General features: G+C 34.4%; 4 protein-coding genes across 4 annotated transcripts; 2 read left to right on the top strand and 2 right to left on the bottom strand.

The window, feature by feature from the left end:
- The first annotated feature begins 1,478 nt into the window (after positions 1-1,478).
- On the top strand, positions 1,479-4,351 carry LOC140966204 (cryptochrome-1-like). Its single transcript, XM_073426551.1, has 5 exons — positions 1,479-1,824; positions 2,121-2,342; positions 2,497-3,203; positions 3,384-4,002; positions 4,102-4,351. Exons 1-5 carry the CDS (start codon positions 1,512-1,514, stop codon positions 4,164-4,166), a joined length of 1,926 nt encoding a protein of 641 aa, XP_073282652.1. The 5' UTR covers positions 1,479-1,511; the 3' UTR covers positions 4,167-4,351.
- A 3,082-nt stretch (positions 4,352-7,433) lies between these two features.
- Positions 7,434-9,899, top strand: LOC140966217 (phosphoenolpyruvate carboxylase kinase 2-like). Its single transcript, XM_073426564.1, has 3 exons — positions 7,434-7,799; positions 8,590-9,028; positions 9,554-9,899. The coding sequence occupies exons 1-3, from the start codon at positions 7,455-7,457 to the stop codon at positions 9,640-9,642; spliced, it is 873 nt and encodes a 290-aa protein (XP_073282665.1). The 5' UTR covers positions 7,434-7,454; the 3' UTR covers positions 9,643-9,899.
- A 1,729-nt stretch (positions 9,900-11,628) lies between these two features.
- LOC140966213 (low affinity inorganic phosphate transporter 1) lies at positions 11,629-15,055 on the bottom strand. The gene is made up of 2 exons (XM_073426561.1): positions 14,933-15,055; positions 11,629-13,363 (listed from the first exon to the last, which is right to left on the bottom strand). Exon 2 carries the CDS (start codon positions 13,303-13,305, stop codon positions 11,689-11,691), a length of 1,617 nt encoding a protein of 538 aa, XP_073282662.1. The 5' UTR covers positions 13,306-13,363; positions 14,933-15,055; the 3' UTR covers positions 11,629-11,688.
- A 4,944-nt stretch (positions 15,056-19,999) lies between these two features.
- Positions 20,000-23,963, bottom strand: LOC140966199 (probable inorganic phosphate transporter 1-3). Its single transcript, XM_073426547.1, has 3 exons — positions 23,731-23,963; positions 23,217-23,618; positions 20,000-21,234 (listed from the first exon to the last, which is right to left on the bottom strand). The coding sequence occupies exons 2-3, from the start codon at positions 23,593-23,595 to the stop codon at positions 20,000-20,002; spliced, it is 1,614 nt and encodes a 537-aa protein (XP_073282648.1). The 5' UTR covers positions 23,596-23,618; positions 23,731-23,963.
- Between the last annotated feature and the right edge of the window lie 1,689 nt (positions 23,964-25,652).

Here is a 25,652-nt window from a genome sequence, read left to right as displayed (position 1 = left end):
GATTTTTCGTTGAAGTTGAAATGAAACTTGAAAAATGGATTGCGTGAATATTTAGGTTTACTATCAAAATTGTAATTAAAAAAACTCAGTACAAAAAAAACACAAAGAAAATCAAGTCCAAACCGATAATTTAAAAACCGATTTAACCGAACGAAATTTTCAATTAAATTCTTTTGAATATTCGGTTTGGTCGATTATTTCGAATAAATCGATGTTTTGCTCGTCCCTCCTTATTTGTGTGTTTCCTCAACTGATTATAGTGAGAATCGACAAATGACCCATAAATATAATAAAATCACCGCAGGTATTTTGATCTATTCTTGCCTCCAACTTTACGACCTTTAATTGATGCACCCACATCCTTTTTCCAGTTTCATTTTTTTTCCCTTTCGATTTTCCGTCCTCTCTTAGAAGTCATTTCGATTTAAATGTGAACATTTATGTTAAAGATTGAAACTTGGACCTAACTCAACCTAAAAGCTAGCTCAAGAAGACAGGATTGTCCAAGTCCATATATGTCCCAATTTATTTATCTAACCGACGTGTGACAACTAACGATTTATGAAATTTTGTTGAAGTGTGTGTGATCCACATAACCTTCTCGACTTCCAAAACTCAGTTTTCGAAAGTCAAAATGTCCCCTTACCTTCCGAAGACTGACTTTGGTGGCTACAAATTTAAAAGTTGATCTAAAAACTCTTGTTTAATCGCTCAAAATCATGCACGCTCATTGTAGTCAACCTTATGTTGACCGCTTTTTTCACGATTTTGTCCAAATTGAACCCTTTTTTTTTCAAGCTTTGTGCTTAATTCGTGCGTTTTAAGAGCAATGCAAAAAACTTCGATTTGGGTAAAAGCATGAAAAAAGCAGTCAACTTAAGGCTTATCACAATAAGGTGATTTAGCTTAATTGTGTTTGGATACATTAATTATAATTTTTACGATTTTTTAATTTTATTGATCAGAGAATTCAAAAAATTATATATTTTTTGGTTTCCTCTCGATATTTGCTTTTGTCTTTCCTAATTTTTTTTAAGCTCGACATCTATTTTTTGGCTCCATCCAGGATACAAACGTGCGTGATGATCAGGTCCATACTTATTTTTGTCGTACTGGGCCATTGCACACTGCTAAGTTTGTCTGGGAAACATTTAACTTAGTCATATGAAATCTGGTCTCTATATGCATGCAAGTTTTTCTCAATCTCTCTCAGAGTTGCTGCATAGATGTATTTTCTTTGGCTCCACCCTAAAATTTTTGTACCTTTTCTTCATGTTACATTCTGGTTTCTGGAAAAGAACTTCCCTGGAAGATCCATACGGTATGTATGTGCACAAGTTCCAATTTTTCTGTCGGACTTGTTGCAGCAGATTGGCTTGGCCTGTGTTGATAATATTTTGTTCAGGTGAATATAAAATCATTCTAATGTTGATACCATACTTGGCTGGGCCGTGGCGGCATACTAAAATTGGTTGATCACATGGGATTGAAGTTCTAGAATTTTCTTGGAAATGGAAAGTAATTGCAAGAGTATAGTGTGGTTTAGGAGGGATTTAAGGATCGAAGATAATCCTGCTTTAGCTGCTGCTGCGAGGGATGGCAGTGTATTACCTGTTTTTATATGGTGTCCTAAAGAAGAAGGCCCATATATACCGGGAAGGGTTTCGCGATGGTGGCTTAAGCAATCTCTTATACAGTTGGAGCAGTCTTTGAAATCTCTCGGGGCAGAATTAGTACTAATCAAAGCAGAGAGTACTCTATCTGCTTTATTGGATTGTATCGGTGCCATTGGAGCGACGAAAGTCGTCTACAACCACCTTTATGGTGAGTTCTTTTGACAATCCGTGGGATGGGTTACAGAAATAGTATGCTTCTTTATGTGTTTTAGCATATTATATAACTATGGTCGCGAAGTTTCCCTTGTTAAGGTTCCCGTCGAACGTTTAAAAGAATATCATACAAGACTTGATGAATAATTTTCATAATAACTTGAAAAGATTTAGAGAACAGTAAAGGTGATTCAAGTTTATCTGAAATCCTCCTAGGAGCATTGATTCTTTTCTTGTACTCCTACTTTGCTCTTTATTGCTCGACTTTAGATCTATTATCTGTCGTTTCAGATCCTGTTTCGCTTGTTCGTGACCACAATATTACGCAAAAGTTGGGGGAAACGGGAGTTAGTGTTCAAAGTTATAACGGTGAGCTATTGCATGAGCCTTGGGAAGTATATGGCGATAATGGAAATGCTTTTACTACGTTTGATGCTTATTTTGATGAATGCTTGAAACTGCAAACGGGATCAGTGACACAACTTCCCCCATGCTGTTTGGTTCCAGCAACAGGTTTGACGTTTCAAATTTAATTTTTTTTCTAGTATGACATCTCATCGAGTTCTTGTTTTCGGGCTAGTTTTTCTACCAATTTTAGTAGGCTTAAGGTACCTACCATACTGTAATCAAGCACGAGTGTAATGAGCTGTCCTGGTGCTTTTGACAGGGAAGGTCGAAAAATGTTTGATTGATGAATTGGGTCTTGAAGATGAATCCGAGAAGTCGAGTAACGTGTTGCTGGGAAGAGGATGGTCACCAGGCTGGGCCAATGCTAACAAGGCTTTTACTCGATTCATCGAAAATCATCTACTCAACTACTCAAAAGATAGGCTCAGGGTCCATGGGAACTGCACATCCCTTTTGTCGCCACACCTTCATTTTGGGGAGCTAAGCGTGAGAAAAGTTTTCAGCAGTGTGCTAATGAAACAAAAGGTTTGGAAAAACGAGCAAAATTTGGTCGGTGAAAGCAGTGCAAACCTTTTCCTCAAGGCTATTAGATTAAGGGAGTATTCCCGGTACATATGTTTCAATTTCCCGTTTACTCACGAAAGACCGTTGCTGAGTAACCTGAAATTTTTCCCTTGGAACGCCGATCAAGAACATTTCAAGGCTTGGAGACAAGGACGAACCGGTTATCCGCTTGTTGATGCTGGAATGAGAGAACTCTGGGCAACTGGATGGATTCACAACAGGATTCGAGTTATTGTTTCGAGTTTTTTTGTGAAATTTCTTGTTCTACCGTGGCAATGGGGGATGAGGTATTTCTGGGATACCCTTTTGGACGCTGACTTGGAAAACGATATCCTTGGATGGCAGTACATCTCCGGATGTTTGCCTGATGGGCATGCACTCGAGCGAATGGACTTCCCTCAGGTGAGACCGAGTTAACTTTTCAGCAAGTTAAGTTTTGGTTATGGAATTTTGCGAATCAAATTTCTTGTTTGTGTACTTACCTACATTAACGGATTCTTTTGAGGCCCATCAATTTTCTGTACGGCTGCTAGAGACGTATCATTTCTATTTCGTTCGGTCCTTTCTCGATTTGTGATCCAGGTTCAGGGATTCAAGTATGATCCAGACGGAGATTATATAAGGCAGTGGTTACCCGAGTTGGCTCAAATACCATGTGAGTGGATCCATCATCCATATGATGCACCTGAATATGTGCTTGAGTCTGCAGGCGTCGACTTGGGATCAAACTACCCAAAGCCTATAATCGACATAGATTTAGCAAGAGCTCGGCTGATTGAAGCCATATCAATCATGCGAGGAAAAGACTTATCAGCCAAAGTTGATGGAACAGACGAAGAAGTCTTTGATAACTATGATACAAACATCAGTTTGGCTATTCCCAATGTAGTTGTCAAGGGCAAATGTCTTTTTCCTGATGCCTCGTCTCACCATCGAAGGGTGACCTCAATGCAAAACTGGAAAAACGTGTTTATTAACAAGAAGAGGTTGAAGTCTTCCAAAGGCGAAAGAGTTTTAGAAGACGAGTCGCGTGGTTGCAGTAGCGGAGGGGAGAGGTCGAAAACGGAAGATGACTTGCGTTCGACGGCCGAGTCTCGTTTGGGTAAAAGACAGGCAACCTGCAGCGATAGAGATCCATTTTCCTTTCCCCAAAACGGTTCTACCATGTCACAGCACATGGAAAACATGCCAAGTAAAATTGGTATTAAAAAATCTATTGATCATTTCACAAGATTCATCATCGGTAATCTTTATCTCTGACTGTGTTTGAATCTGTCTTATTTCTGGTCTGCTAATACAGGAGCTACTCATCCGCACAATTCAAGAAATCATACAATTGACGGTGGAGAAAGCTTCGATGTGTGAAAGCTGCTGGATCAGAGTTCTCCTTGTTGGTTCTCTTGTAAATATGTGCTTTTTAGTTATAGATAATAATGCGTTTTCACAGTAAGTACATTTTGTGTACCCGTTTTGTATGCTTACTTAGATTTATGTTTCAGCATTTCAGTTATGGTGATAAAACAGACTTGGAAGTTCCAGGGCAAAATCAGTTTTTAATGTGAAAAATATTTTATCAAGGATGGAAAAACTAATGTCGGTTGTTTTTGTTAGGATTTGATCTTTGCTACATCTGGTGTGTTACACGATATATGATTTAATATAAGATGTTAGTATATGGTGTGTTACACGATATATGATTTAATATAAGATGTTCATATGATCATCATTTGAGTCTTTTATATTTTTATTTTGAGTTCATGTGATTTTGAATTCAGATGATAATATAAATACTGAGGGAATAACACTCCAATGTAATATAACCAAACATTTCACCATTAATAAGCTATATAAGAAAGAAAATGGTTTAATTTGAAAAATTAATGGAACAAGTTTATTATTGTACGTCTTCAAACATATCAACATAAATAATTCTTTTTTTGATTTAGCATCTAAACCTCTCTCTTATATTTTATTAGTTTTACTTTCATTTCTGAATGTGGAAGTTTGGTCCATGCATTTTCCGTGGTCAGCAAAAATGGATACCTTATGCCAAACATCGATGGAAACATTGACCTAATTCAAACGTTTGATGTGCCATGTTTGGTAAAATTTCTTTTTCATAAAGGGTTTAATGCGTATTGCACATGCTTGGCCAGTTGGATCTTGCACAAGGCATTAACCTTGTGTTAGATTCGAATGTTCGGTTACAAAATATCGAGAACAAGAAGGCTCCACAAATGGCCAAGAAACATCAAACACAATCCAATGTTGTCGCATTCACCTTTAATATTTTGTGATTGTCGTTTGATTCGTACCTATATCGTACTGATGTTGTACCCTTTGGATTTCTCCAAAAGACGTTCAAATTGGGACCTCAAATCAATGGATAATATATTACCAACAAAGATCCAACTTAGGGGGGACCTCATAAAATGCTCTAATGTGTGGTGGGTTAGGGAACACCCCAAACTTTACAAGTTATCAAATAAAGTTTGGATACCATATGCCATATAATTGAGATATGTAGTCATTTTTATCACCAAGTATTCTATATTTTTATCATTTAAATATGCTATAGTTGGATCGACTACTTTAGTTGCATCAAACTCTACTTCATTTCGGTTTATTTTAGCATTGAATGTTTGTGGCAATTTAATTCGTTAGTGTTAGGTAATGGGTAAGTGGGAAAGCTTTTACATAGTGATTAAGAAAGTAAGAATTGACAAGAAAGTTTCCGACCGTTGCCTAATTAAATACATCAACCGATAAAAGTATGTCATTATTCAATGGAAGAAAGTGGGTTAGAGGACGTGCGAGTTGATTTTGCAACATGTGTATATGTTATTTAAACATGATACTTTTTGTTATTTCAAATTAATGATTTTTTTTATACTTTTTCTAATTTTAACCTGATAATAGCATTTAAATAATACCAATGCATTTATTTAACAAATTTCATATGATATATTTCTAAATTATCTTCTTCTTCTTTTTTTTTTTTTGAGTAAAAAACCCTTTTAACATTACTCTCCAATGTCCTCGGATACAATTTTTTGAAACCACTAAGGCACATAATGTGCATCACTCCACAACACAAAATTAATGCTGGAGCATACCAACTTGGCTAATGAATGAGCTGCCGAATTTGCTTGTCTTCGAATACGAAAAAGCCCTTCAAAAGCATTGTCCAGTAATAGCTCTTTAACCTGATCAAATAGAACCCCTTCTGGCCCATTGAAATCTGATGGTTCTGTCACTGAACGGACAGCACCCATAGAATCGGAAAACACCCCAACGCAGACGCTTGCAGAATAATAAGCCTTGCAAATTCGCCATAAGCTCACCCCTGAGAACACAACCTGGGCGCCGGATTTTAAAGGCCGTGGCTCCAACAATACTCCCAGCATCGTTTCTGACGATGGCACCTATCGAATATATCCCTTTTACAGCATCAAAGCTCGCATCCACATCCAATCGATAAAGTCCCTGTCGTGGTTAAAATACCTAGCTAACAACGTAAACATCGAGATGCGTCAGACCCGTTTAAAAAGCTAAGGGTATATACGGTAGTTGAATACTGAATTGGATAATAATGACGGTGGCGTATCTGATATTAGAATCCACTTGTAACTGTACGGATTATGTAGGTTGGTTGTACAATTGTTCGTCAACTAACGCCGTTAAACACTTCATGAAATACACACTAATTAGGCAGTTTTTATATTAAATTAAATAATAACAGCACACAACAACTATAATCAAGACTAAGAGTAGTAATTAAACTATTTAGTATGATAATTTGGCATCTTGATGCCCATTCCCTCTTGTGAACATCCAAGGGAAACAAAACTGAGAAGATGGGAAAGATGATCTGAAGTTTTTAAGAGAAAGTCCGATATATTTATATTGTTGAAGCATCAGAGATATTATGATGACGTGAAATTTCATTAATGTGTCGTGATTTTTGAATAAATGATTGAGAGAGTAATTAGTCTATGAATTTGCGAACCAAAAAGTTTTTGTAAATGTTACGAGTGAGTTCGTGGAATAGATGGGTGATGATATGCTTATAAATATATTATTTAGTGAATTTTTGTTTTCTTTTTAAATGCGATATAGCGTTACAAATATATTAATCACGAGGATCCAATATTACTGATTTATACATACCATCAACATTCTATACCTTCTTTACGTGTCATCATGTTACTATCGGATATATTATACAATTATTGTCTGAAATACAATAAGAAAATATTTGAGTTTATTTATTCGAAAAATATTTAAAATTAGATAATACTAATTTGGTTTTTAATATTTTATAAAAATAAATTATTAATAAATAAAATCATCAAAAAATAATCGATTAAGGAGGAAACATCGTAATAGGGAGCCTAATCTTTAAAAATTTGAAGTTGAGATCCGTTTAAAGATTATAATATATTTTTTTAATAAAAAAAAAAACTCCTGAAGCAGTAATCCGTCTCCTTGCCGTCAACTTATTCCACACGTGTCAATCATTCATTGGCTCGAAAATATTCCACCTCAAGAATTCCAGCTACGACTCTATAAATATACCCCCACAATGCCATTTGTACGAACCGTAATCTTCCGTATAAAGAGTGAGAGAGAGAGAGAGAGAGAGAGAGAGCAATGAGTGAAGCGCTAAAAAGGAACTACAGAGTAGGGGAGGAAATAGGGAGGGGAAGATTCGGTGTCGTATTCAGGTGCCAATCCGTCGATACGGGAGACTGCGTCGCCGTGAAGTCCATAGAGAAGCGGATCATCCAAAACGACGCCGTCGATAGCCGGTGCATACCCAATGAGGCCAAGTTTACGAGCCTCGTCTCCGATCATCAAAATGTGTTGGGGATTTTTGATGTTTACGAAGATGATGAGTTTCTTCATTTGGTTGTGGAGTACTGCGGGTCTACGGATCTGTACCAAAGGATCACGGCCCGGCCCCATTTCACTGAACTGGAAGCCCACCGAGTCATGGTGAGTTTCGTTTCTCGTTTATGACGGGTAGTTCAGGGACAATAACTGTTCTGGGATACATTCTTAAAGAACGCAAAAAGAGTGTTTGTGGACATAAATTTAATAATTTAGTCAAGAATGGGTTGGAATTCGCAGTTTTTCTGTGAATTTCGAGTTGGATCTTTGCGTTTTGTTTGAGGTGCTGGACTGAAAATAACAATTTATAAATTATCCAGGTTGACTATTCGATGAAAATAACAATTGATGATTATGCTTTTGTCCTTTGATTTTATTTATTTCTTGTATGTATGTTTGGTCTCGTGTCAGAAGTTCTCGTGCTGTTTGTTTTGCTTCCTTTTGTTTTCAGTTTTTTGTTAAATTTTGTAATTAATATCTGTTTCCCGAGTGAAAAAAGTGTGCAAGAATATTGATTAAACCGAAACATTTAGATATTTCATCGCTCGATTTGGCTAGGAATGATATACCTAAAAATCTGAGGTGGTTTTTTCTTTTTATTTTTCCTACTTATTCAGTCAATTTACTTCTTGAATGGTTGATTGTTTTCTTTAGAGGGCTAAAATGATGCAGTTTTTCTTATTGACGATCTTTTGATATATATTGTTGTTTACCAAGTTGGCACCGGGCTGATAAAAAATTTTAACGATTCGTGTTTCTTATGTACTTTTAGGGGCAAATGAAAAGTAAACATAACTCGTTCAAATTCTCTCGTTTTTAGGAGGATGGGCATTGTAGATGAGGAGCGAAAAATGTATTATGATGGCTATAACTCGTCACAATTTGGTATTTTCAGGTACCACTAATGGAAGCCATATCTCACTGCCACAGCCGCGGTGTAGCCCACCGAGATATCAAGCCAGATAACATCCTCTTCAACAGCGATAACGTGCTCAAGCTGGCGGACTTTGGCTCGGCTGAATGCTTCCATAGCGGGGAACTAATGTCTGGCATTGTCGGGACACCATACTATGTCGCCCCTGAGGTGGTGGCTGCACGTGAGTACAATGAAAAGGTCGATATATGGAGTGCAGGTATCATATTGTACATACTGATAACCGGGATCCCTCCCTTTTACGGGGATTCTGTGACAGAGATATTTGAGTCTGTGTTGAGGGCGAATTTGAGATTTCCTAAGACTATTTTGAGCTCACCTTCTTGTGAAGTGAAAGATTTGTTGAGACAGATGCTCTGCAAGGACGTGTTTCGAAGGTTTTCGGCTGAACAAGTGCTAGGTATGTGATTGATGTTTTCTTGTATGTTCTTGAATTGTTGTTGCAATGTTGCCTCTTAGCTTGTAGGATTTCATAAAAGAATGTTATTTCTCATTGCAAGCGGCATGTTTGCAAAATTTGAGCAAGTAATGAAATTAAATATAAATTCTTATGCATCAACGGGTATAATCAGCTTCAACAGCATTTAAAATAACATAAGTTTAGTCTTCACCATTTAGGCTTCTAGGAACGCATTGCTTCCAACGAGTTGGGACGTCCCTTGGCTTGTGTTCTTTTATACTTCATAAAATCCTTTAATACTGAGAGCCATTGGTGATTTGTGGCGAGCATTTATTTTTTAGCCCACTTGATCCACTATACCCCGTCTCTAATCATTTCAAGAGCTTGTTAAACGTGATTGTTCGTCTTCTATCCACTGCTGAAGATTGAATATCCCAAGCATTTGAGTGTTTTGCAGTCTGTCAAAATCTTGTTTTCATATTCTTTAGCTTCGAAACTATAATTAAATCGACAAATCTTTTGCAGCACATCCATGGATAATAAGAGGTAAAGTCTCCAGAACAGAGAGCTGCTATCTAGCCCGCGAAGATGTTTTCAAATCTTCCAAATATTAGACAACATATCTTTACTCTTTACTATAGGAGCCTTTGTTAATAGATTGGTACGTAGATGTTGATAGTCTTAATCTCTGCTCAAGCGTTGGCACAAGTTGTTGCATGCCGGCGGGAGTAACCTCGATATTTTCACTTGCTGTGAATCTCTCTCTTTCTATCGAGTTATGTTAGTTTCTGAAATATTGCAGTATCGAGTACATAGATGATAGATATTATTCAATTATAATTCATTTCAATCAAGCTGTAACGATTTTCGAATCCTATATATATCGCAACGATTTATTGTCTTTTTGAAATTATTTTTTTGGTAGATGGAATGAATGAGTTTGAACAATTCAACCTTCTTTGGTTTGCTTTCATTTTTACTTTAGATGATATTTGAAAAAATGTCTAATATATCATGCAAGATTTGATAGTTGAAAATTCAAACCATAATTTGTCATTGCTTAATAAATTAAACATCTTAATCCCCATTTAAATGTAATTATATATATGATAGTAAAATTAAGTGCTCTCCCACCTAAAAATCTACAAGTTTAATATTAAAATAGTATAAGTTTTGCATCAAACACAACTTCTATCTTCAACTCACTTCAAATCTTAAAAAAACGAATATTCACGAAATGTTTTTTTTATTTATTTTACGTACATTATTTTCATAATATATTTATAAATTTACAATGTATTTAGAGACGTAGAATTGAGTTTGGAATTGAATTTGAAAATCTATGGATTTAGAATTTCATTTTGTATTTGTTTAAAATTTAAAAATAGTATTTAGAAATTTATTTTTTATTTGAAAAAAAAAAAGAGATTTGAATTTGGAAGTTTAAAATTTTATTAAAATAACCTTAATAATCTTTTACATTAATTATTTTCTAAAACATATTATTCGCATTATTAAAAAATCAAAAATTAAAATTAAGCTTATCTTATATTTCCCTAAATAATTTCAACTATATATTTGTATTATACAAACTACATAAACTCCTATATAATTAAATAACTACTGTTAGTGAACACAAAATAAAATATTAAAATAAATAATCAAACATAACATCTAAATATTCAAATTTAAATTCTAAATAAATTGTTTCAAATATTCAACCACATTCTAATTTTATAAATAAAAAAAATTATTATTGAATAAAAAATTATTCAATATTAAATATTCAACCACATCTTAATTTTATAAATAAAAAACAAATTATTATTGAATAATATTAAATATTCAACCACATCTTAATTTTATAAATAAAAAACAAATTATTATTAAATAAAGAATTGTTCCATATTCATGACAAGAATAGATCTTAAGAATCAAATATGTAAATATAAAATAAATAAATTTATTATTGAATCCAACAAGGACAAATAAAAATGTAGAAAGATAATAATGAAAATTATTTTTTATGGATATTTTTTTAGATTTATTCAATCACTGGCCAGTTTCGAAAAGATTTATTTACACAATGAAATCCAACAAATATAGTGAATTTCTTAAAATCCAAGTAACCAAATGGTTTAAACCAGAATTCACAAATCAAAATCTCCATAAATCACTCAAATCTTTGCTTCCAAACATAGTGTTAATGATTACTATTAATATGATATAAAAATATTATATTATAAAAAAATATAATTATTGTAAAATTTAAATTGTTATTTTAATTAAATAATCTATTATATGAATTAATACACATAAAGTATTAAAATGATAAATAACTTAATACATAAAATTCAATTAAATAACATGATGTATTTTATATTTGTACATTTTATTTTGCATTATTATCTATTAAATTAAATTATTTATCAATTATTTATAACAATAAACAAATAAAAATAATAATTTTTTTGCACCAAATTCGACAGAGGAAATAATTTGGTGCCTCAACCTTTCACCAAAATGACATTTCACGCCATTTTGGTTGGATAATAAAATATGATTGGATATTATATATATATATATAATATTATTACGGCTTCCCTTATAATCTTATTTGTTATATATTAAGCCAAAAGAACAACTTACAGGCACAATAATCAAACGGGAACAGTTCTATTCTCACCATAATTCTGTGCCCTCGTCTCTTCTCCGCTCTCTTCATTCTCTCGGGACATATCCTCCAATGATCTTCCCTTTGATTCCGGTACCAACAGAGTGAACAACATCCCCAAAGCATTCACACAACCCAGCACAATCAGTGAGTACTTCACGCCAATGCCAGCCGGGTACCCAGCATCCCTCTTGCTTGGATCCTTTGGCTGAGCTGCATATAAGAACCCGAACGCTCCGACAATCGCCCCCGCCTTTCCAGCTGCTGCCGATATCCCGTGGCACGTCGACCGCAACCGGGCTGGGAAAATCTCAGCAGGCACGACGAAAGTTGTGGCATTTGGTCCGAAATTTGCGAAGAAAAACGTTAGCGAGTACATGATCACGAACCCGATTCGGTTGTCCTTGTGAGTCCAGTGGTTGTAAGGAATGGCTAAGGCGAACATGAACACTGTCATGAAGAAGAATCCCATTAACTGGATCACGAATCGCCCGATTTTGTCGATGAGAAAGACAGTAAACCAGTAGCCTGGAACTGTGCTGCAGAGGGCGATCAGTGTTTGGGCTCTCGCAATTTTGAACACCTCGTCAAGAGCATTCATACTATTGGCCGGTGGGATCCATCCAATGGCGCTGAAAATGTCTTTCTGGAACAGGTTCTGGCTGTAGAATGCGATGTCGAGTAGGAACCAAGTAGTCGTCGTGCCGAGCAAGTGGAGGCCATGTCGTTTAAGGAATTCACGCGAAAACAACCCAAAACTGTTCCCTCTGTCCTGAGAAATCTGCTCAGTCTTCTCCTGCTCTGCTTCGAGTTCAACTTGCAGCACTTTGGACATATCAGCAGCCGCTTGTTTCGCGTTCTTGGCTATCAATGCCGTGTAACGTGCAGTTTCAGGCATTTTCATACGCCAGTAGTAAGTGAGGGCAGCCGGGAGTGCACCAAACATTACTATTAAACGCCACACAAAATCAGCCTCGGATACGGTAGAAGCAGCAGCATTTTGTTCATATGTCGGGGCCGGATACGCACTCCTAAAGGCTGCTGAAATAATGATCCCCACCATTCCGCCAGCCAAGATACCGAACCCCTGCATCGCAAACACTGCGGCAATAAACGCCCCACGGGTCTTTTTATTTGCATACTCAGACATGATCGTGGCAGATAATGGGTAGTCGCCCCCTATTCCGAAACCCAACCAGAACCGAAAGAAGCAAAGGGTCGCCATAACGGCTTTGGGCTTGTCCCCGAAGGAAAGGCCAGAAGCAACCGAACAAATAACCATCAGCATGAGTGTCATCCCGTACACCTTTTTTCTGCCTAATTTGTCACCGAGCCACCCGAAAAAGAGCTGCCCTGCTAAAGTTCCGCAGAAGGCGACACCATTAACAGCAGCGGCGACGTTTGGGGGCAGAGTTCCGGGCTTCAACGCCCCTTCTTGGTGGTAGTATATTCGGCCTAGGAGCTTGGTTACCAGAGAGATGCAGAAGAGATCGTAAGCATCGGTAAAAAATCCCATTCCGGCGATTATTATTGCGGTGAAATGGTACCATTGGGTTTTGGCCGCATCGAGAGCGTCAAGAACATGCTGGTGTTCCCTGGCCATTTCTTGTTTAGGTCGAAAGTTCTGTTTTGGTGGTACTTATTTATGCTTTGCTTAAATCCTGAAACATAGAAAGAGAGTGGGAAATTGTGACAACTTGATCAGTTGATTATTTACATTAAATTCAAGATACAAACATACCGTCCAGTTTTAATTAATTCATTGCATCTACATGTGTATTCCAAATGAAAGTATACCCAAATGTGTTTTTTTTTTTCCACTAACTTATTTAAATTTGAGTTCTGATCAACTTTATTTTGATATATAAATTAATTTTTAATTTTCGATTATTTTAGTTCGATTGCTGGCACGATCGAAAACCAAAAGTTAATACACTAAAATCAAAAACTGAAAATTTAATGCACCAAAAAAAAATTAGAAAATTTAATGGACTAAAAAAATTACTTTTTTAAAAAAAACAAACATACTAAAAACTTTAGTCCGCCAGTTTGATCTCACGGGTCAATCCTATGTTTTATATAATTTCACACCGACACTTGTTTCAAATCATAACTGTGACGACGGTAATGTAGATTGTAAATAAAGGATTAGTTAAATGAATAAGACTAAATATTAATGGCATAATTGGGACAATGCCTTAAAATAACAATTTGCTTCATCCGGGGGTCAAACCCAACCTCGGGATTGGAGGACATCATTAAATAAAGTATTAATCGTATGATGCTAAGCGTTGGAAGTTGTTGAACTAAGCAATGCGCCTTTTCTTTGACTGAACGGAATCGAAAAAGTCAAGGAAGAGAAATTGGGTCCACTTATATTAATAAAAAAAAGCAAAATTGATTCAATAAGGTCACCCAACGCGTATACAAAGTTGGGGAATCCTGAATAGATTAATAACTAATATTTTACTAAATCTGTCCTATTCAATTTGCTGTGACACTTAGTCAAACCGATTTAATTACTCGTAATAAAAAATTATGTGCCACTTAGTCATACATGATCTAAGTTTGAGACCATACACCGATACCCTCTCCAAATTCAAATAAATAAATAAATAAATAAAAAATATATATATATATATAGAGGAGCATGAGAGAAGGAAAACCATTTCTCTGTATATTACACCAATGAAGAAGAAAATCACAGTGTGTATATATATACACACAAGGTTGTATATAGCTGTCTATATAACCAAACAAATTAACTCACTAAATTTCGATTCTTACTGTGTGTTCCACAATATGATTTTGTGGTTGAAGTTCCATTATCATTACGTTGATTACGACGATCCTTTTTTTTTTTTTTGGGAAAAGAAAAAATCCAGTCATGATTTATATATTCTTTTAAAAGCTAGTCAAAAATTTCTTTTTACAGAGCAAGAATAGATAAATAATCTGTACTTTTTCTGTCTGTACTTAACAAATACAGGGGAGAGTCTATATTCATCCTTAAAATACAACAAACTAGCAACACATATTGGGACACGAAACTACGAGGAAAAAAGTACATACGTACTAAACTTGAAATATTTCTAGTTATCTGCACCAATCCTTTTCAATATTCTGCTGGTATTACAAATCTTCTATATATATATACACACGTATATATATGTAAGTGTGTGTGGATCAGTGTATGTGTTTAAAAGGATAAAATTATATGGATTACTTACCTAGCTATGTGATTACCGAGCAACAGCAATTTCAGAAGTAAACCACAAACTCAGACTCTGCATGGGATTCGTCGTGTGAGGAAAAGAGATGGGAGAAAAATGGAGAGGGTTGTCCTATTTAAATGCAAGGAAAGGAATTTTTACGAAGCATATTCCGATTCCTGCCGCACGGGAGTGGGCATCTTCGCCCTTACGATTTCGACACGTGTACAGTGGGCCCAATGAAATCCGAGCTGGAAAGATCAAGGACGTTCGTCTCGGGGTAGTTTATTATTCCTGGGTTTTAGACTCGTCCTAAATTGGTCCAACTCTTGCTTGGTCAACTATTTTGCTTAATGACACGTGTTTAAATGTANGTTTAATACCAGAAGTTGAAACTATAAATAAAATAGTTCTAAAAGTAGTATAATAAATCGGCGTTGTGTGAATACAGCAAAGCAAGTTTAAGCAATATTATATTGGAAAATAAATAATTATGTCATGATCACAAATAATAAATCATGTTAGTTTAGATATTTGAATTAGGTTGTGCGTTTGAATTTTTATTTTTTTGAGATTCATGTATAGAACTTTAAAATACGAGCTATATATAATCGTCCAAAATTCTTGTGTATTTTCAGATACTCGTAATAGTATTATGTTTATTTTTTTAAAAAAAGGGAAAAACATAAACATTTTTTATATGATTTTTAATATTTATTTATTTATTTAGTATTTACTATTCCGCAACTGCAATTATTATTTCAACGGTGATTGTGATTGTGAACCTCTAGCGCATGGGAAAAATAAATTCCGACGACCGCCTCACTATATTTAATGGAACACTGCCAAAATGTATCGGCCATGTTTGGTTTCTCATTTCACCGACCCATTCTGAAATCAGCAAGTCAACTTCGTTTTTCACAAAACGAGTTTTCATAAAAAAAGAAAGACACTTAAAAAAAGAAATATAAATTTCGATTAAAAAAAGGAATATAAATTAACTCGGAAGAAAAAAAGAGGAAGATATTTATTTGAAATAATGGATGGGTCTCAACTTCAAACCATTTTCTATATATATACATATATATTTTAAATGTAAATCCCTATACTTCCATGTAGATGACTTGAAACATTTATCAAAATTTGTTATTGTTTTTGAAAGAGTTTGTAATTTATTTAATTTATAGTAATAAGAATATAGGTGCTCTGATAATAATAAATGCTGACATAATATCAAAGAGACTTGGACGTGTGAAGTCAACCAGACAGGGCTAGTTTGTAGCACTAATTGCTATGCGATATATGGAAGGAAAAATTGGGCATTGAATTGAACTCTTCGACGGATGACTCATTAGTGAATTAATGAACACATAACTATATAATTTATTTATATTATTCATATATCACCTCTGGTAAATAATTAAAGTCCTGTATAAATTTGATTAATATTAAGCGATATAAATTTGATTAATATTAAGCGATACCGTTCCAGTGCCAACTAAATTTTATGATATACATGTTGGCTTTTCTTCTTAATTCCATAACTGAAGTAAATGGCCTTACATCAATACAGTACTACTCCAAATTATTTACTCATCAAGCAAAAGTTAACCCTCCATTTGCGAATATTTTTTTATTTTGAGTACCTTAATTAATTATATACGTATATACATATACATACCTCTGTGTGTGTGTGTGTGTTTGTAAACGTGTTTAAAAACGAAGTGTGTGTGGTATAAAAAGTTTTTTGCCAATCATGAATTTCTTAATACTTTTGAAAAGCTCTAAAACATGTGAGTTCAAAGCAAATAAAAGGCATTGACAGATTATATTCTCCTATGTTTTGTTCACGATCGAATCACGCCTATTGAAAGACTTTTAGGGTAATTGGCAATTTTTAGCCCCACTTATGGAAGGTAAACAAGATAAAGGGGGAAGGAATATAACCCTCCCTCCCTTATTTAAAGATGACATTAGCGTGTATAATAATATAACTACATTGATCACTTTAATATTGGAAAAGCATATATATGCTACAGATGAACATATGGGAAATTTAATATTCTTCAAGAAATCACATCACAAACTCGNAAAAAAAAAAAAAAAAAAAAAAAAAAAAAAAAAAAAAAAAATTAACTTAAATTCACATACGTATATGGTCAGAGTACTCATATGCTAAAACATCTTTAAGTTAGATGTTATTGTACTCAAAAAATAGTTTCTTGGAACTTATTCGCTTTTTGCTTTTGGAGATTAGCACTCATCAACAAAATATTTAATTTCTCAGTCAAACAAACAAATTATTAAATAATCATTTTATAGCTGTTACTTTTATTTTAATCATGACCCCCTTATTATAATACCACGAGGTCCCTTTTGTAGTTTCATACAACCATATTATAAAGTTTATATGTTGGTGATTTCTCAAATTTCACACTTTATAAATTTTATTATATTACTGTTGTTGTTCAAGAATCAAACAATTGAAAATAAGTCCACAATTACGGATCAGGCGATCACTATTTCCCACTTGATGCCGCATTCTAAATCGATCACATTTGACTTTGTCTATTATGTAATTTGAAGTATACTATTTTCTAAAACAAAGTAAACAAAAAGAAAAAAGGTGTAATTGAATCGAAATTAATACTTTAGTTGTCACCACCACAATAAAGTCGAAAAAGACTTTTGGATTTGTGTTGACTTTGTTAGGATTTTTATTTTAAAAAAATATGTTGTATATTCATTTAAATTAAATGTAACGTGCACGAATTGAATCCACCGAACGACTTCTGGATTTGAGAAATATCGTTAGGATTTATTTACAGTAAACAAAGCCTTTTATATATACACGTATCACTCAATTTATTTTACAAAAATATCAACAATTAATTTTAATATGAAAAAGATATATTAAGATCTAGATTTTGATCTAATTCAAATTCAAAAATTAATTCAAAATGAGAGGATTGTCTAAATCCGTATATGCAACTTTCAGATATTTTATTCAATCGAAGTTAGACAACTAACACACTCTCTCACACCCATAAATAAACATATGGAGTGTTAAGTTTACAAGTGACCAAACTATGGTCAGAATGGGTGGCACAGTGGACGTGATGAGATGTGTTAGTTGTCTCACATCGGTTGGATAAAATCAATTCGAGTTGCATATATGAACTTGTACAATTCTCCCCCCTTGAGTTAGCTTTTGAGATTGAGTTAGGTCCAATTCTCAATCTTAATATGATATCAGAGCTTATGTATCACCATTATGTATTGGGCTGCTAATAGTTGGATCACCTGTTGTCTTATAAACTGAACACTCCAGATGTTCATTTTTTGTCATGAGGAGGTATGTTAGTTGTCTCATATCGGTTAAATAAAAATTATGAGAGTTGCATATATGAACTTGATCGATCCGTGGAAGCTAGCTTTTGATATTGATTTAAGGTCAATTATCAATCTTAACAAAATATAATGCATTTCTATCCATTTATATTGTCCATTTTAAATTTAAATGAATTTGAGATATTAACATCCCAATAACAAGCTTGATTAAATTATCATTGGTTCGAAAAGTATAGTACCTATTTTCCTCGAGAACACGGTCCCTTAGGCTACATGGTGTGCTTAACTTTCAACTACATATATTCTCGTCATGCGTGAAGAATTGGTTGTATAATTTTTTGAGAGATTATAACGCATACAATATGCTCGAAATACGACCACTTTTTAAAATTATCCTTTTTATTTTGTTTTTTAAAAATTCAAAGTTAATATTAGTGTTGAAAGAGTGTATATAAAGATTAAGATTACTTTTGAATAATACACTTAGTCAAGAAATGTGACTGTGAAATATTTTCTTTATATCTATACGCTAGCACACATATAAGCGTGATGCATGGATATACATTAAATTTTAATATAAATTTAAGTTGAAGTATGTAAATTTGTAGTATAAAGTGTAATTATGTGAGAAATGGTTTATCATATTTTGTCAAATTTCAGTTTTAATTTTATTTTTTTGTTTTTTGTTTTTTGTAATTTTATATATTTTGTTTTGGTGCACACACACACACACACACACACACACATATAGAACACAACTTTGACAATATAATGGATCAAAATCTAAATAAATTTATGAATTATAAAACAAATTTTACATGGCATATATATGATTACGTTGGATTAAAATTTTCTCCATGATATGTTTGAGTTTTTATTTCATTGAATTTAATTGGCACGTGAATTACTCTTTATTTGTATTTATAAATATATAAGTTTTTATTTGATCCTATTTAATTCTTCACAAAATTAAAGGTATTATGTAAATGAACATTTTGAGCAAAAAATTTAATATATTTTAGATACCAAGATATCATAGACGGATATGTAATAAAACCTGGCTTAAAAACCTGGAAGCCCATTTATATCACAGGCTGGGCCTGTTACATAACTGTGCATGCCTGTTTGGATAAAAATTCTTGGTAAAACTTGCGACTTTGGATCGGTTCCATTTGTCACTAGGGTTATATTTGGTTAGGAGAATGAAATTATTGAATGATTAGTATGTAAATGATGATTTTTTTTATTGATATAGAAATATAATATATAGTGATAAATAGTATTGTGTTTGGTATGATTTTTTTTATTATTATTATTGTGGGATAAATTAAGAATCTTTTGATTTTTGAACAAAATTACCCTTGTTGGTGTAGGGAAATGGTAGAATTTGGAAACAAGGGTGAGATTAAAAAAGTGGTAGTTAGTACAAGGGGGCTAGATATGTTTATTTTCCTTCCATTAATATGAGTTAGTCTTTTGTAAAATGGATTGGATAAAATTATTAAAAATCCAACCAAACATTGGATAAATCGGTTCAACTAACCACAATCCAAACCAATCTTTTTTACCAAACGGGCCCTAAGAAGAAGTGTATGTTATGCTCCTTCGTACTTCACCTTTTTTATTTTTGAGAGTTGGCAATTGACTTGAATTACGTATGTTATGGCATTAATGCACGCAACAACATATGGTTTGATGATGCTAAAATAACAAACATATAAAACAAATGATTTACTACACCGGAACAGTCCTATTGGGCATTTCTGTTGCATCTCCGTCCGCTGCCTCATCATTTTCCCCGGACAACTCCTCCAGCGATTTCCCATTCGGCTCCGGCACCAGGAAAGTGAAAAAGAACCCCAAAGCATTCACACAACCAAGCACAATCAGCGAGTACTTCACACCGATCCCCGCCGGGTATCCAGCATCCCTCTTGCTCCGATCTTTCGGTTGCGCAGCATACAAAAACCCGAATGCTCCAACTATAGCCCCTGCCTTTCCGGCCGCCGCTGATATACCGTGGCACGTAGACCTCAAACGGGCTGGGAAGATCTCAGCCGGGACCACAAATGTTGTGGCGTTTGGCCCAAAATTGGAGAAGAAGAATGTTAATGCATATATGACCACGAACCCGAATCTGTTTTCAGGGTGAGTCCAGTGATCGTACGGGATTGCAAGTGCGAACATGAACACTGTCATGAAGAAGAATCCCATTAACTGGATGACGAACCTTCCGATTCTATCGATTAAGGCTACTGTAAACCAGTATCCAGGAACAGTGCTGCATAGCGCAATCAATGTTTGGGCTCTTGCGATTCTGTATACTTCGTGAACTGCGTTCATTTCTTCGGCATGTGGGATCCATCCAATGGCGCTGAAGATGTCCTTTTGGAATAGATTATTACTGTAAAAAGCTATGTCAAGCAAGAACCATGTTGTCGTCGTGCCGAGATGGTGAAGGCCATGGCGATGGAGGAATTCTTTCGAAAACAAGCCATATTGATTTGTTGGTTTTCTTGAAATTCTTTCCAGTTCCTCTTCCGCATCAAGCTCCACATTCAGCACTTTAGCCATGTCTTTAGCTGCCTGCATCGCGTTTTTCGCTACAAGGGCTGTGTACCGAGCGGTCTCCGGCATCTTCATCCGCCAGTAAAACGTCAGTGCGGCCGGCACAGCACCAAACATGAGAATTATACGCCAAATATAGTCTGCCTGTGACACGGTTGAAGCCGATGCTAGCTCCTCATATGTAGGCGCTCTATAGGCACGATCAAATGCCGAAGAGACAATTAGCGCAACAATCCCACTAGTAAGAATCCCAAATCCCTGCATAGCAAAGACCGCAGCTATAAATGCCCCACGAGTCCGTTTATTAGCATACTCAGACATGATCGTGGCAGAGAGAGGGTAGTCGCCGCCGATCCCGAAACCCAGCCAGAATCTAAAGAAGCACAAAGTAGCCATGACACCTGTTAGAGTAGATGTCCTGCAAGTCAACTGTTGATTAGGGATTTTATTGACTTAGTCGTAAAGAACAATCTTTATTTTAATATAATTCATTATTTCATGGTTTGTTATTCTTTTATCTGTATACCCATGATTTCAAACATAGATAAAGACCTTGATTATACTTTAATACAAATGAATCGTAATTCGATGTTGAAACTCATTTGTAAACACTGTATGATCTAAATTCGTTCCTAGTCGATTCAGCCGCCTAAAACATGGATAAAGGTCGCTTGAGCTCGAGACTAGCATCTGTGATGTTGTGTACTGCGTTTCTTGGTAAGGGCATAGAGATGTCCAAACATACAGATGGGTAGTCATATGATGATTATACCGAACAACCCTCCCTCGGACTTTCCAAGTGGTTATCATTCATCGAGAGGATAAGTCCGTGGTTATGATTGTACACCATTAGTCCTTACGACCCGGGACAACACTGAGGCTCTATATGCTAGGGCTGTGCTTTGACTCGTTTACCGACTCCAGGAGAGTCATCAGGTGGCGAGGTTGGGTATAGTTGCGACACATATAGGAGCCAGTGCATTGTAGTCGGGGATTCACCGCTCACCTACAGGTGTGGATATCCTATGTGATCTAATGTAATAATAGTGCATGGAATCTCTGGCCAGAGTATGAGATGTACATTGAAGAAGGAGTTCTCCAATAGTACACGCGATGCCACTGTTATAGTTATCACATAGTTATCGAATTAATATGCAACCCTCGATGAACCAATGGTTGCAGATTCGATCGGGATATATGAGATGAAGGGACCGTACTGTACGTTAATCATAATCGACTGGTTCTTGCAGGCACTATCAGTGATACCTAGGGGATCATGGGGCGATGCTACTAGACGCTCTTACCATGATCCGATGGGTGCAATCAGAAATGAGTTCTGACATTCTTAATCAAGGTGTTGATGAAAAGAATGGGGCTAAATAGGGTAAGTCCGAATAAAGGATTATGTCCTGAATCACAAAGAGTTGTGAACACACGGCTAGCTGTATCCCTGAACCATTGAGGGTCACACAAGTACTGGATTGTTTGTTCCCGTTGAGAGAATAAATTCAAGAAGTTGAATTTATATTATATAGTAAATTCAAGGAGTTGAATTTATGATAATTAAATTTTGAGAGAATAAATTCAATATAAAATTTGATAATATGATTTATTAAACTCAAATGTTGGGTTTTATTAAATATTAAATTTTGGAAGTGATAAAAATTCAAGGAGTTGAATTTATAATTTAAATAATAAATTCAAATGTTGAATTTATAATGTATTTAATTTATTAAGCTCAAAAGTTGAGTTTATTAATTAATAAATTAAATAAAGTGGGTATGTTTAATGGGCTTGTAAGAGTACAAATCCATCATATTAAATAATTAAAATTTTAATAGGCTTTGATTAAATTAATTAAACTAGTTGGACTAGCCCAATTAATTAAATCAAGCCCATTAATGTTAATTATGTCATTAGGTTATTATTTAATTATAAATAACACATGTTGATGAAAAAAAAAAAAAAACCTAGCCCACCACAACCCTTCATCTTTCGAGCTCCCACTTTCAAAAGAAAAAAAAATTGGCCTCTTTTGTTTTTCTTTCCAAGGTTGAGCCGCCTCTCGTTTTAGTCTCCAACGTAAAATCTCTTCCAAATTTTCTAGTGCAATTTGGAAGAGGAACATACCATCCAGTCGTGGACTTGATAGGAAGATTTCATCGAAGAAAGTTCGTAGGGAATCAACAAGAGCTAATCCGTTTATACCGGATTAGTTGGAGTCCAGTGATTTAATTCACAAATGTATAATTCTTTAAACATCCTATGCATGTTTAATTCCTGAAAACCATACGAGTGTCCAAAAGAATTATTTTGTTTTCAAAATAAAATAAAAATTTTAAACTTCCGCTGCGTTTGGGCACGTAGAAAACCGAGATCCAACAGACTCCTTGTGGAGAATCCCCGAACGAAAGACCGGAAGCAAGCGAGCAAACAATCATGAGGACTAATGTCAGTCCGTACACTTTTTTACGGCCCAATTTGTCACCCAGCCACCCGAAGAAGAGCTGCCCCATTAATGTCCCGACTAGGGCGACACCCGTTACGGAGGAAGTGACATGAGGAGGTAAAATTCCGGGCTTTGGCTTAGTTATATCTGTGTAGTATATTCGACCAAGTAATTTTGTGACCAAGGTGATGGCAAATAGGTCGTATGCATCAGTGAAAAATCCCATTCCAGCAATCACAATAGCAGTGAAATGGTAGAGCTGTGTCTTGGCAACATCGAGAGCATTGAGCACTTGCAGTTGCTCTTTAGCCATGTTGCAGTGAACTTGGAAAGTACCTGCAAAACAAGTTGAAAAAGAATCATTAACATGAGAGAATTAGGACCAAGAAAATGAAGTCCTACTTTTGAATTTAGGACTAAATAATTGGGTTTGCCTTGGATACATGACTATACCTGTCTGCAAAACTGTAACACGAGGAAAAAATTATCAGAAAATGCAGGCTTGAGAGACACTTGATTAATTAGCTTGGAGATGGAATATATATGATATTAAAGGGATTTTAAGTAGGGAAAAAGGGATTATTTTGGAATATTTATGGTATATACTCCCAAATATCGATTCTTTAGTCTAGAAATTTGAATAATTGATTCATCTCTTTAACGTGAACACTAACCACAAAACTTTTCCATTATTGTGGACAGTATCATTTATTAGATACACTTACAAGATATTTCGTTGTAAATGCATATGTTTTAGTTCTTTTATGTAGAATTTTCGTACTTCATTTTCATGAAAACGATTAATTGATATCTTGATCAAAAGCAAAGCCCACATTCGTTAATATCCAGACCAAGCATGTTTACCTGAAGTTTTTTCTTTTTCTTTTTGAAATACCAAGTTGACAAAAAATCTACAGCTTCGGACAGAGTTAATCAACAGCAATTCAGATATCATCGTCTACACTAATATTATATCACAAGGTCAATAAAATCAGAGCATCAGGATCCAGTACTTCCCTACTAAGAAAATTGATATTCTACGAGTAATTAAAGAATGATATGTGTTGCTGATGGATCAAAGTCACGGTCAACAGGATTCCACCAAAATTTTGATATTATATTAAAATATAAAACTATAAAAATAGTTTTTTAATAATAATTAATTTAGTAGGTTTCCTCTGAGACAGTATCACGGATCTATATTCGTGAGACAGGTCAACCATGTCTATGTTTTGAGTGAACTATAATTTGACATAAAAAATGATATTTTTTATGGGTTGGGTCGTATAGGAGAACTGTATCACAAAATTAACCAATAAGACGATCTCATGAAAGTTTTCGTATACTTTTTTATATTATAGATATGGTCATTTAAAATTTAAAAATACAGATAACTATATAAAAAATTATTAAGATATTAGATACAGATGAGATACAAATTTATGAAAATAAGTTTAATTATTTTTTATTAAATAAAATAATTTTTTGTAATTTGAGAAGAAGTGTATTTTTGGTTTATTAAAAATCATATCATTCCACAAAAATTAGTTATTAAAATCATCTCAACTTTAATAAGACAATATGTAGATAGTATAGAGGAGTTAATTAAGTTGGAAAAAAAATATTTTGTAATTTGGTTTTCGAATAATTGAATTTAATTAGTTTGAAGACAAGATTGCATTGCTATTTTATTTTATGTCTTGTTTGGAAAAATTTATGAGCAAATTTTGTTTAAATAAAATTTCCATGATGTCGAAATTTGTGATAAAAGTAATCTTTAACGTCAATTTCCTTCTTCCAAATCAAATATATTAATCCAATCATAATTTTAAAAAATCATACGAGTTCATGTTATGTCATAATATATACATGAACATACATTTTTAACTCATGTCACGTGAAACTTTATCAAATTATAATATATGATTTTTTTTAAGATTGTGTTTGGATTAATATATTTGATTAGGATAAAATGATTTGATTATCTTGAGGGCATCATCATCAAGATAAAATCAAAAGCCACCATTGTCGCAATTTTTTTTTAAAATTTTTTAAGTGTGGATTTCAAGTGTTTGAATAGGGATGATAATGAGTTGGGTTTGAGTCGGGTTCAGTAAGACCTGAGATCTGACGCGTTATAATTTCGAAGGACCTGAGACCCGCCCTGACTAAACATAATCTCATATCCGTCTTGATGGGTTCTACTTACCAAACCTATTAGACTCATTGAACAATTATACCCGTAATATGTTTTAATATTTTAAATTTTGAACTTGTACATTTGTAACATAAATTGAATAAAAAACATTTATAATACGATTTCAATCAAATATTAAAAATAAAAAATCTATCGTTCTATGCAATCAAAAA

Source organism: Primulina huaijiensis, unplaced genomic scaffold (genome assembly GCF_012295235.1).
Source record: "Primulina huaijiensis isolate GDHJ02 unplaced genomic scaffold, ASM1229523v2 scaffold20195, whole genome shotgun sequence".
Lineage (NCBI taxonomy): Eukaryota > Viridiplantae > Streptophyta > Magnoliopsida > Lamiales > Gesneriaceae > Primulina > Primulina huaijiensis.
This window is presented reverse-complemented; position numbering and strand designations above follow the sequence as displayed.